The 12274-nt window shown below is 42.7% G+C and overlaps 1 protein-coding gene across 1 annotated transcript in view; it reads left to right on the top strand.

Annotated features, from left to right (window-relative positions):
- The first annotated feature begins 1595 nt into the window (after positions 1–1595).
- Positions 1596–12274, top strand: part of LOC122411814 (uncharacterized) — a 68872-nt gene continuing 58193 nt past the window's right edge. Inside the window, exons 1-3 of the mRNA XM_043420855.1 lie at positions 1596–1736; positions 9456–9897; positions 11041–11409. Of these exons, the coding sequence (XP_043276790.1) occupies positions 9747–9897; positions 11041–11409 (520 nt within the window). The 5' untranslated portion in view covers positions 1596–1736; positions 9456–9746. The remainder of the gene's footprint in view (positions 1737–9455; positions 9898–11040; positions 11410–12274) is intronic.

The raw sequence follows: 12274 nt of genomic DNA, 5'->3' as shown, positions 1-12274 counted from the left end.
CGCGTGAGGATATCGAGCCCCAAAATTCCAGCACGATTCGACTAAGCGAAAGTGCTTTTGAGAGAGCAATTTTTTTTGGTTATCGAGTAAAATGAATACAGGGAATTAAACGGCATCGCGATGAGAATTTTTCGTGGCCTAAAAAAATGCCAGGGAGCAGGGGGATGAGGACGAAAATGATTGAGCGAGCGAGGGGAAGAAGGAAGGGAGGCACTGACCCCAATGTTTCGTAACAGTGTCAGGAGGGAGATCGATATTTGAACTACCAGCAGAAAGAACACGACGTTGCAGTCTCGCATTCTAAGTATATAGAACCGAATTTATATTTATAAAACTATACAAACGTTCGTTGTCGCCGATCGATAAGTTTCCGTCTCTACACGTAAATAGAGATCCGTCGATGAACTCTTCCAGTCCGATTGTACGATGATGCACTTTGCTATACTCGACAGAAACGTGCACTCGTCTGTTTCCACGATGAGCTCATCATTGTTAATAGAAAATCGTTCGATGCTGCAGCTTTATAATCACACATAGACACACTTTATCGAACTGCATATAACACGTGGAAACTCCCACTGGTTAAGTGACGGAAGACTATGGTCGCGTGTATGCGAGCAATAAGCATCGTTGTCAAACATAAATTGGCACTTTTAATTCAGCTGACGTAAAAAAGTGAGGCGAGCATCATTTTTTCACTTCTCGTTAACGAAGCTGAGCAAAATATTGAAGGCTCGCGGTCACTCAATCCCGTTTACCGACCCCGAGTTCTCTCTTCAGTGGAATAATGGATCGCAGGGAATAAACGATTTTTCTCCGCAGAATAAATATTCCTATGCGATCGCGTTCCTGAAAAATCTAAATGATCTCAAAAAATGATCGTCCCTCCACGAGCTCGATGCTGCTGCAGAAGATACGTGCCCGATGATCATTTCCTCAGACGAGAAAGAATGAGAGAGAAAGCCCAAACAATCGGCGATCCTCAGATCGATTCGTCGCCGTCGTCTGATCGAAATTTTATTTGAAAAGTCAGTCGACGTCGAGCGAGCCGTGATTTCGCGGGCAGGCAAGTCCCGATCGATTTTATCTGTACATAAGACACGTACATACGCCCTGTGTGGTTTTTAAGGGAGGGAGAGCGAAGAGTAACGAATGACGCAAAACGTGGCATGCGCGGGCGCACACATGCGATGTAGGCTCGATTAAATGCCGTGCGCGCGCGCACATGTTCGTGGATACGTGTACAGTCAGCGTGCTCTGCACGCTGACACGAGCAGGGCAGGGAAAGTTCGAGGGGCTGAAGGCTTCAGCGATCACCAAATAGAGGAACGAGAACGTTTCCGTTTTTCCTCTACTTTTCTTCTTCATCCTGTTTTCTTCCGCTCATCCGCAGCCTTCTTTTCTTACCATACACACCGGATCCATGCGGCCTGCCGAACTCAGTAAAAGCTTTTCCACACGCAGACGGGTGTGCAACTGCGTATATAGATCGTCTGCGACGGTTCACCGAGACGCCGTCGACGTCGCGATGTTGTTAACTCAGGCTGAAGTCTCCTGGAAGCAGGATACAATCGAGACCACCAGTTCTCGCGTGGCAATCGACCTCGAAGGTTCTCGACTATCCCTGCTTAGAAATTCGTTACGGTTTTCCTTTTTCTACGCCCTCGAGATTCTGGGAGATGAGGACGGCTGAAAAACCGATCGAGTGATATTTTCGCCGCTGCGAGGATTCCCTGGTAAAACTCTTTTCATTCTTTCATTCATTCGTTTTTTTGTGCACTCGCTGGTTCTGGCGATGGATAATCGAAACGCATTCGAATCCCAGGAAATTACTGTAAAAGCCAAAAAGCGATGAGCTTCGGCTTCTTTTTTCTTATTCAATTGAAGAAACAAGTTGCATTATTTGTCAACGCAAGCACTTGATTTCTTCGGTGTAGCCGTTGCTCCGCACCAGCTTTCAAATCTCGTGAGCAAATGTCAGTCACGTGTTTGCGTTCTCCGGAATCCGACTATTTTATTAGCTGAAACTATTTTTAGATCCAACTGTTCGAATACTTTTCATAACGGATTTTTCTGCACGGAATTTTTTCGTGAGTCGTGCCAAAAATATTGGCGGAGGTTTGAGCCTCGCAGGATTTAGGAAACGAAGAAAAGTGCAGAGGAAAATCAACGATTTTCTCAATTGAAATTATGAAACCTCGTTTGAAAAGATATTCGCGATGATCAGGAATTTTCTGACGATTTTACAACTTCTCATAATCACTCGAACGACTAGAGCGTGTTCAACGAGACAGTAGTAACGGGCAGCTTCGGTCAGACAGCTTCGGGAGTAGAGCTAGCGTCGGAATCGAACCCAACAAGCACAGGAAAGTTCGTTCCAGTTTGTTATTTTCCTTCGCGGATGATTTCCCCTGCTGATTTATTTCGTTGTCCAACTTTCCTTGTCTAAAGCTCCCTGCGGCTTTTTACGACGAAATTTTGCCACTGCAAAACTCCTCGCGTGTCGAAATTTTATGCCCCATCTATATCTATATATATGCGATGAATGTTTTATCTTGATCGAAATTAAACGGACACGCGACTATACTTAATTTCATGGTTGAAGTACAATTTTCGCCACGACAGTTAGACGATTTTAATAAACTGTATTAAGTCTCTGCTGCATAAACTACGTGATATACGAGAAAAAAATGAGTTGTGAAAAAATATGTTTCACTCAAAGCGTCTCGAACCTGCGTGCACAACATTTTTCTTCCTTATTTCACAACAATTTTTGTAGGTCAAATCCGTGGGAGTTTAAATCCTTGGAAATCGATCTTCGAAGTGAATTTTTGAGTTGTTTGATTTTTTTTTTTTTTTTTTTTTAATTTCTCATTCACTTGAGTAATCAGAAAATAATTGATTTTCTATTTTATTCCGAGCTTCAAATACTCACGTTTTATTTTACATTTCATTATTTCGATGTTTAATCCACTCTTGTATGTCTCGGTCGAATTGATTCGACATCCTCGTAACTTGCCACCGGTGTCACCGGTAGTAAAAACGACGAAGACAGAGAAGAGCAGAAGGGCAGTTGAGATAATAAAAAATAAACGTACCAGAGTACTCTCGGACGTTCGGTTTACACGAAAGATTTGCACGGGCTTTTCTAGCCAAAATCGATCAATTTTTTCATACTTTTGCATTCGGTTCGAGATTTTCTCGAAAGATTTAGTCGAATCCATCGTATTTGGTCCTCGATCCGAGAACTGCGGAGTGTTTTTAAGATTTTTCAGAATGAAAGCTCCTGGAATGCTGGAAGGAATTTTTTTCCAGAACAAAATCGGAATTAACGATGACGAGAAACATTTTCCACTTTTGAATGAAATCTGCACAAGTCAAAAGTTGGCTTTAGCAATTATCCCTCAAAAAGTTCAAACCTAAAAAATCATTTTTCCATCAGAAACAGCAATTGCTGAAAAATGAAAATGCTTGAGACGGTGATCGAAATTCACGAGGTCGAAGGTCAAATTTTCGTCAAGTTGCTGTGAAATTTCTCGTACATTTTCACCTACGCTTAGACGAAAGCTGTCCTGATATTTACGGACACATGGGCGAGCGAACAGAGGGGGATGCTGTGGAAATGGGCGAGAGGGAGCTCCATCACCCCCTCGGTTTTCTTCGCAGTTTGTCAACGGAACGCTCGTGGTATAGACACTTGCAGGCTTGTAGTATTCGTGTGTCGTTCCTCGTGACTGCGAGGGACCATGTGATTTGATTATGTCGGTAACACGCTCCATATGTCACCCTAATTACCGTGCAACCTTCGCATCCTTCCCCATGGATATTCCCAACGAGCAGCTGATAAATATGCTGCCTATTTTTTGAACGCTCATTGAAGCTAAGATTTTTTCGTAATCTCAAAATTTTCGTCAATTTTTAATCGATTTTAACGAAAAGTTTATTTGCACGTTTTATGGAGCCAAATTCCATAGTTGGCTCTTTTATAAAAAAGGAAAAATAATGCAAAATAATTGACGAATTTCCAAGAAAATTAATTTTCTTTATCTACCAATTTTAAATCGTAGACACCACACTTCCTTTGAGGGCACACACGCACACTTTTCAATATTTTTTATTCCATCCATGAATGTATGGAATTAATCTTACAACGAGACTTTTTAGGGGTAATAATTCCTCAGTAATCGATAACAATCATCAAAAAGATTGAAAAGTCAAGTTTTATCATAGAAAAAAGGCCAAATTGAAGAAAGGAATTTTGAAGACACTTGAAATTTTCGTGGGTGCATCAAATTTGCACCTTGTGTTTGGTGTCTACGAGTCAAGCTCAATTTAATATTCCCTTCTGTATTCCTTTATTTGGGTCTGTATTTTTTTTCACGACGTTATTCTCAAGGTCTATGAGTCGTTTGAACATGGTCTAAAGTACTACCTCGCTGGCAGAGGTCACGGTTATTAAATCGTGAAATAAATGGCGTCAGAGTGTATATTGGTCGCTTTGTAAGGCTGCCTACCACGAGCTCCGCTGTACGTTAAGAGGTATCCACCGTCGTGTCCAATTTTATCCACTGTCAGTGCTAAATAAACGTTTAATAGACATTCACCGACTTTTCGCTGGCCTCGATTTATAGCTCGGGATTCATACGGTGCGAAAATTGTATATCAAATGACTCATGAACGTCAGCCAGTTATCGGTCGATTTAACGTAATTTATAGACCGATTCACTCATAAGTTTAACGCACCCGAATCCCCAAGAAATTCGATATTCTTTCGGAAATCATTTAATATTCAAATCGAACTAAAAATTCTTTTTCCAATTTCGTATATTTTTTTTCCACATGAACCCTATGAAAACCCGAAAAAATTGCGAAGTTCTGTATTTACAGCACGTCGAAGTGATGTTCTTCTTCAGAAACGTTTTTTTTCAAACTCGCTAAAAATCTGGAATTTCGTAATTTTTTCGAGTTTTCATAGGTTCATATGGAAGGAATATACACGAAAATGGAAAAAAAATTGGAGTGTTTGTTGCAGACAATAATTATGATCCCCACGACTTATGAGAAGCTTCGACAATCAGACTTGGCCCATAAAACACGTACAAATTAATATTTCTCACGTTAAGAAAATGTTTTTATACTCTTTAAATATCCCTGCTAAAGCAGGATCCCCCCTTAATTGGGATAAGTCCCTTCTCAAATAGTTGTTTACCAGCGCAGGAGAAAATTTGTGGATTTAAGTTGGCAGGTGCAGAACAACGATATGCACTCGAGTCTGGCCATTAAAGTCAAAATCTGACCCTTTTTCTCAGTCCTAATCCATAGAAGAGCTAATGGACACCACCAGGGACGGCTCGCCCCCAACTTTTGAATACTGCAATATTCGCTTTCGGCGACGAGGGGAAGGCGTCTATAGTGAGATTTATTAATCTTGATTTACAGTGACTTTATTCACGTTACGATACGAGGTTATGCTTTTAGGCGTGCAAATCTCACCTCGCGACTCATTTTTCATGCTTCAAAGTTCTTAGACGCAGTGCAGTTGTGTTACCGAAAGTTTTCCTCGTTCGGATTCGGCAATGTGACTAAATGCACGCTGCAGTACAAACTCGAATTTCCAAACACCTGGGCTCCTGTAATTTGCATTACCTGGACGTACCAACCGCATGAAATATCGAGTATACGAGAACTATTTAAAACTGCTGGTTCGATCGATAGCCCCGATATGCTTTTGCACTATTTACTCGCGGCGTGGAACTAACCGACGCTGCGTGTAGAGCTCTCTCGTTGTAAAACGTTATTCCGAATGTGTAGATCTCTTGCTGGGAATAATAATGTAATTTAAAGCTTTCAAATAATGCAGTCAGCTCGCCAGAGGCTCTCTCGTAGCTCCAGTTTCATTTCGAATTCAGCTTTATATTAAATTCATGCAACAGACGACCTCGCGATTTTTTATTCTCGTTTTGGCTTCATAAATGTCGATTTCGATCCAAAAATAGTTGGAGGGAATAAATTCTCCATTTTTTTCCATTTACCATTTGCAAAATATATCTTTATAAAATTAGTTGCTATTTCAAATATTCCGCGATGATCGATCGAAGGGACGTTCGTTTCTTTTTAACAGTGAAACGATCAAGACAAAATCGATTAAGTTCATTTCGGAGTTTAAACTCCTAACGATTATTTTTGTGCGTTTGCACTCCGGCCTCAGTTTGAAGGAATCGCGTAAAGTATTTGCGTGGTACGACCACTGCGAGGAAATATTGTTCGCGAACAAAGTTAGGGCGAGGTGAGCGTAGCGTAAGTAGTAAAAGCCGCGAAGGCGTCAGGCGACAGTCTTTCGACGAGTGTTTAGGAGGGAAGGATCGCGAGCTCCGCACGCACGTAGCCGTCGTCGTAGTGCCAGAAAGCATAAAGCAGCTAAAAAGAAGAAGGGGACTGGAGAGTGGCGAGGGAGCGCGGAGATCAGACAAAACTGAGGAGCGGTTCGGAAAGGGAGATTCAGCTGTCTGTGGTGACTCTGTAACGCAACAGTAGGCGTAAAACAAATATTTATTTGTCCGTGTAGACCGTCGCAGCGATCCGGTGTGCACAGGGAAGCAAAAAAAGATTGAAAAATCCTTTTTCACGTATATTCTCGGTACGTTCGTGAACCGCGAGAGCAAAAAAGCTGCCCTCAGCTCGGTTTAAGGATAACGCGAGCCAGGTCGAGTTCATAGAATTATTGAAAGAATTTATTTCCCAAACGTCATTTCGTCGCACATCAGCGTCCCTTCAGGAGACGAAAATCTTCGGCCCGGTCACGAGGAATTTTGCAACTATGGAAGCGCTAAAAGGCCGGCGCGACTTGCAGACGAAAATATGAGTTTTCGAGAGGCGCGGAAAGCGAATCCGTCCAGCGATATGAATTTACGAACGCATATGAATAAATATATAATCGCGGGAGACAGGCGAGTCCGGAGCTAAGTATTAGTAGACACATGGGAGTATATACACACGAGCGCACGTTCCGCAGAGTCCTTGTCGCAGCCTTGCTTTTCCTCCTTGAGCCTCGGAGTGCTATTTACATAGCCGCGACGCAGCATGCACTGGGGGGGCTCCGATACGTTTTGATACACATAAAAGTGCGGAGCACAATACCAGCGAGCTATTTCCTAGCTATACGATCACTCGCGCGACTTTATTAATGCAGTTCCTAGCGGATCGTTTATTCCAATGACTGTGCGATGAGATTGCTTGGAACAGTTGACGCAGGAAAAGGTGCGCGGTGAAAATTTATTCTCTCAAGACTTTTCTCTATTCTATGAAGCCATGAATTTTCTCGGCGGATTGTCCCGTTTAATTGCACGAGTTTGAGTGGCCCGGTCGCAACGCCTGGGCATAATTCAATTATTTGGGAAAAGGCCAACTTGGCGGTCGGGCGAGACGCAAATTTCACGTCCAACTCATCACCCCTAACCGAATGTTCAACATAATTTAGATATAAGCTAATATTGTATGCATTTTATCGCTTCGTCATATGCCAACGGTGCGCGCGATTGTAACTCGTTTGCATCCCATACGGTTCGTAGTTAAATTTTCACAAAGTGCGCTTCTACTTCGTAGAATGCATTCATGTCCCCGAACTCATGATTTCGTTCGAATGGCACGCAGCAAGTCCTCCTAAAACCGTTTACGAGCGTAATTCCCGAGGCTGCTCTTTCATTCGGCGAGTTCAACTCGAAACTGCTTCGACCAAACGGAAGAGTCTCCGGCTTATTTTTTCACGGCGATCAAAAGAAACACATTTACATGGCTTTTGTAACGAGACAAAGAGTCAAATGCTCACGGAGGTATGGAGAATTCCATCCTGCTTACCTTGGGCGAAGCGACTGTCGTTCGACGCACTCGTAGTTCCTGTTCCCTCTTCAAGGTTTCCTCTTTGTCTCTCTTCCTCTCTTTCCCGGCTGCTCTCGTCGAAGTAAATAAATCGAGATGACGAGTATGACTCAGGCGGGAGTCAATGGTCTGCTCGACCAATACGAACGACTCGTTGGCTCTTTCGATTCGTTTATATCGTACGCAGGAGCAGTCGCAAGTGTTTTCGTTTCTCTCGTTGTCTGGAATTGATTTTTACATTTGGGTCACCCAAAATCCGACAGAATCGAGCCTTTTTCTGTCAGTGGACTCTCTGAGCAGAACGGGGAGTGAAAGTTGCTCGTCGCGGGCATCAGCTGCGCTTGCCCTGCAGATCACTCTCCGAAGACACTCGTCAAAGGCTATTTTCAGCTGACATTAAAGATATCAAATCGATTCTACTGCGGAGCTTGTGTCATGGCTGATCTAAGCGGTGATGTAACCGCTCAATGTTTAACGAAACTTCAACAGATAATGACGATTCGTCCCTTTTTATAAAGCAGAGTTGTGACCTGTGAATTTTCTGTTCGTTGTCGTTGCTTCGTCATGATGAGACAAGTCCAGTCGAATTTTAATCGAAATCGTTCCATCTCCTCCCAAATGTCACGATGACAGCTCGTCACTCAAAGCTCTGCGAAGACTCAGATTCGATGTTTACGAGTCGTCAATGAAGGAGAACCGCGGAGCGAAGGATAATTGACTTCAAAGAATTTCGGAAAAGTGCAAATTTAATTGTAACTCGTTTCACTCATGAAAAATGGTCTTTTAATTAAAAATTCATCCAAGAGTCGCATTCCTCGAGTTTGTTGAACGAAGAAAATTGCTTCTGCGTCACTGAGAGGCACTTGCAGAATACAACGCCGCAATCAACTGTCAAACGCTATGAAATTAGTCTTACAATTAAATAGTTGAAAACAAGCGTCATAATCTCGACTAATTACGAAACTTCGTCCATGTTTCTATGTATGCAACGTAGAATTCCGCTAAGAAATTCGTCCGAGTGATTTCACGCGCACGCTGCCCCGATTATACACAATTAGTCACGGAGTATTTCTCGAGAATCTTGAGTCTCTCGCGGACGCAGTGTTAGCTCAACGCTCATCCCTGTTGCAACAAAATCGAGTGCGAACCGCCTCGATACAACAACATTTTTCGTCTATTACGCAGATACTTAAAATGGAATCGATAACTCTCGCGATCGCTCGTTCTTCTTTTGCTTCCCTTGGGACTTTTGTTACTCGTATTGAATCGAACTCAGTCCTCTTGGGAATGTTGGGAATCTGAAAATTTCTTGTGTAAACGATTTTCGAAGATTCGTTCGTGGTAAACGTTCCAAAACAGTCGACTCGCATTCGTCGAAAATGCATCATAATTATGGATTGTTACTCATTGCACGAACGACGAAGGGAAAACAGTAAAATAACAGAATCATCGGTGACTTGAGAATTAAATTTGGAAATCGTTGAAAAATAAATGACGAATGTAAGGAACAACTGAAAGGACGTTTCGTACGAACAAGGCCCTGAACATTTTTTGATACTCTTACTCGTCCTCGTTCACAGACACGCTGTGCTCGTCCAGGTGAAAGAGGGAAATGAAGAGCGAAGCGAGGGAAGAGTAGACGAGAAAAAAGAGGAGAAAGAAGTTTCGAGGGTCACGTCGCGGAGAGTCAAGCGACCATTGAGGCCAAAAGGGTGAGCAAACTGTGCGCTGAAAGCCCCGTGGAAAACGACAGACGTACCGTACCTATATCGAACTCGATGCGCTGACCTCCGAGGCTCACTTCCGAGTTCGTGAGTCAGAAACACCGACAACGATACTTGCGAGTCCGATACGAAGCTGAGAACTCAAAGATGAGCGCGAAGATATCGCACGCGGCTCGAGCCTCCGCGCAGTCAACGGTCAACCGTCATACTCGTTCCCCGGTTCCGCTCCTTGTTGCAACAGTAACCAAGAAGAAACAGCAACAAACCAGCAACCAAACAAACGGCAGGCCATTTTCCAGTAAGTTTTTCATTCTTTTCGCTTAAATTCCAAAGATTTTTCACTATTTTCGTATTAAAACGTAACCGGTTCGGCGGACTCGATTTTATCCGGAATTTTCTTCCGGAATAATTTGGAATTTACGACAATTTTTCTTGTTCCGAATTACTGAAGAGTTGCAACGATAATTTCCATTTGTGCGATGATGAACTTTCAGAAAATGATGCAATTCGTTGCAACGAAATTTCCCGACTGACTCACGGTGACTAATTTTTCGACTCGCTAATTCCCTCGAATCAGTAAATAGAAAGCTTCCCATCATCAGCGCACTATTCTTAATCAGATTTTTAAATAGCGACGTTAACGCGCCCGAACAATTTTTCAATTAGTCTCGCGATTGTTCGAAGCGGTTATTTCGTTACATTTCCGGGATTTAAAACGCCTCGCAATCTTTTAAAATCGCCTGAGTCATTACCGACAATTGTGTAACTTATTAGAAGTCAGAATGACGAAAAAAAGTATTCGTATTTGTTCTTGCGGGGTTGCGAAAAAGTTAGTATCAAAAGGAGCACTCACCTGCAATGTTGCAATCGGTACGATTTTTTAGTGAATACTATGTGCTAGCGCAAGCAGTTTCGACCACAGAGCCAAGAGCAAACGCGAGCTCCGACTCGTATTTGTAACGCGATCGCGAAAGCTTCTGTCTCAGTTTTTGCCACTAATTAAGACTTTGAATCCCACAAAATTCGCCGCTACGATCTCGCCAAAACCAGCCAAATTATTATTTTTTTACTGAAATACGAAGCTCAATTCATTTCGTTCGGGGAATCCATTGAGGAACTGAAATCACAAGCGATTTGACATTCGGGGACCTCAAATTTTTTAACGAACTGTAGAACAAACAGAAACAAAACAAGGTTTGAACGTGATTTTTCTTAAACTTTCGAAACTCCTGGAAAAAATGGTGCAGCAGGATTTCTACCGATCGAACAACCGACTTGATTTGATAAGACGATTTCATTCGCCGAAATCCTGAATGAAAATAATTTTTTTTTGCTCAAGAAGTGTCGAGAGTTGGACAAATTTGATAACGAAAATCGCAAAATTTGGTTAAATTGACGAATAAATCTAACAATTGCTCTCAATCGATTCATTTCTTGACAGATTCCAGTCTTCCTGAGATCAAGAATTCAGCGGCAGTGACATCGACCGGAGTCTCGACAGTATCGAGCGCAGTTTCGAGCGAGGGGAAGGAAGCGACTCTCGTAAAAGTGAAGACGAAACGTCCGGCCGATTTGCTCGGGATCGAAGAACCAGTTCCTGCTAAAAAATCGCTGTTTTTGAATTTTTTAACGGCGGATCGATCCCTCCGAGAGGAATTCGCTAGTCAAAAGGCTCCGGCTCGCTCTGAAGGCGCCTCGATTTTGAAGGATAAAGAAAAAGAGAAGAGCGAGAAAAAAACGATGCCATCGTTAACTCGCACCTGCGTGACGTTGCCGCGAATAAAACGTCTCAACTTTCCGCATTTCCAAGGTGAGTCGACTCAACAAGTTTTCTCTACCCGCGTGCGCACTCATTTGATCGCTCAATTTATCTCTGAAATAAATATTCCATTAAGCCTTTCAATCGAAGCCACTAAAATGGCGACCCCGTTGAAAATTTAGTCAAGTCCGCATATTTCACGAAATTCTCGAAAAGCTGAAACACGAAATAAACAAAAACGACATTTTATCGAAGAGTAGAACCGGAAGAATAACTCTCCGTCTCTTCTCCTCCGTTAAAAGAGTTCTCGAGGAAACTGCGCCCGAACAGTGAATAGAGCACCGATAAAAAAACAAGCATAGGGACGCGGTGACCGGACTTTTGTCGATTTTAGGGCAAACGTCGAGTGGCTCGAATGAGTATTTTTGGCCTACTACGCTTCCCGTACGGAAATAATTTCATATTTATTTTGGCGAGCATGATATTGAGGAACGTTATTGAATGTCCGAATGTGAGGGAATTACGAGGAAAGAAAAAGTGCTTGTCACGAGAAAAACATCGTAACGTAGCTCCCCAATGCACCGAAACGAGCGAGGATGAGGCAGAGCTTCGTGTATATGCTAGATCTGTGTTTACGTATATAAAGCAGGCAAAGCATAAAAGCCCCACCCACATTGGATATGAGATCGTGCGATGAGTCAAAACGAGATGATCTATATAAGCGTACGTACGTGGTACGTATGCAGAATTCCCTCCGAAATTCATGGGGTTGTGACCCTCGAGTTTTCTTTTCTTTGTAACATATTGCAGCATAGCATGAAAAGGCGTCGCAGTCGAATGATTTATCGACATCGGAGCCACCTCTCTGTGCATTAGCTCGAGGCATTGTGATTTTTGAATACTCCAAAAGTGTTGA

This window comes from Venturia canescens, chromosome 6, assembly GCF_019457755.1.
Source record: "Venturia canescens isolate UGA chromosome 6, ASM1945775v1, whole genome shotgun sequence".
In the NCBI taxonomy this organism is placed as follows: domain Eukaryota; kingdom Metazoa; phylum Arthropoda; class Insecta; order Hymenoptera; family Ichneumonidae; genus Venturia; species Venturia canescens.
Note: the sequence above shows the minus strand (reverse complement) of the source record. Positions and strands in the feature narration are given on the sequence as shown.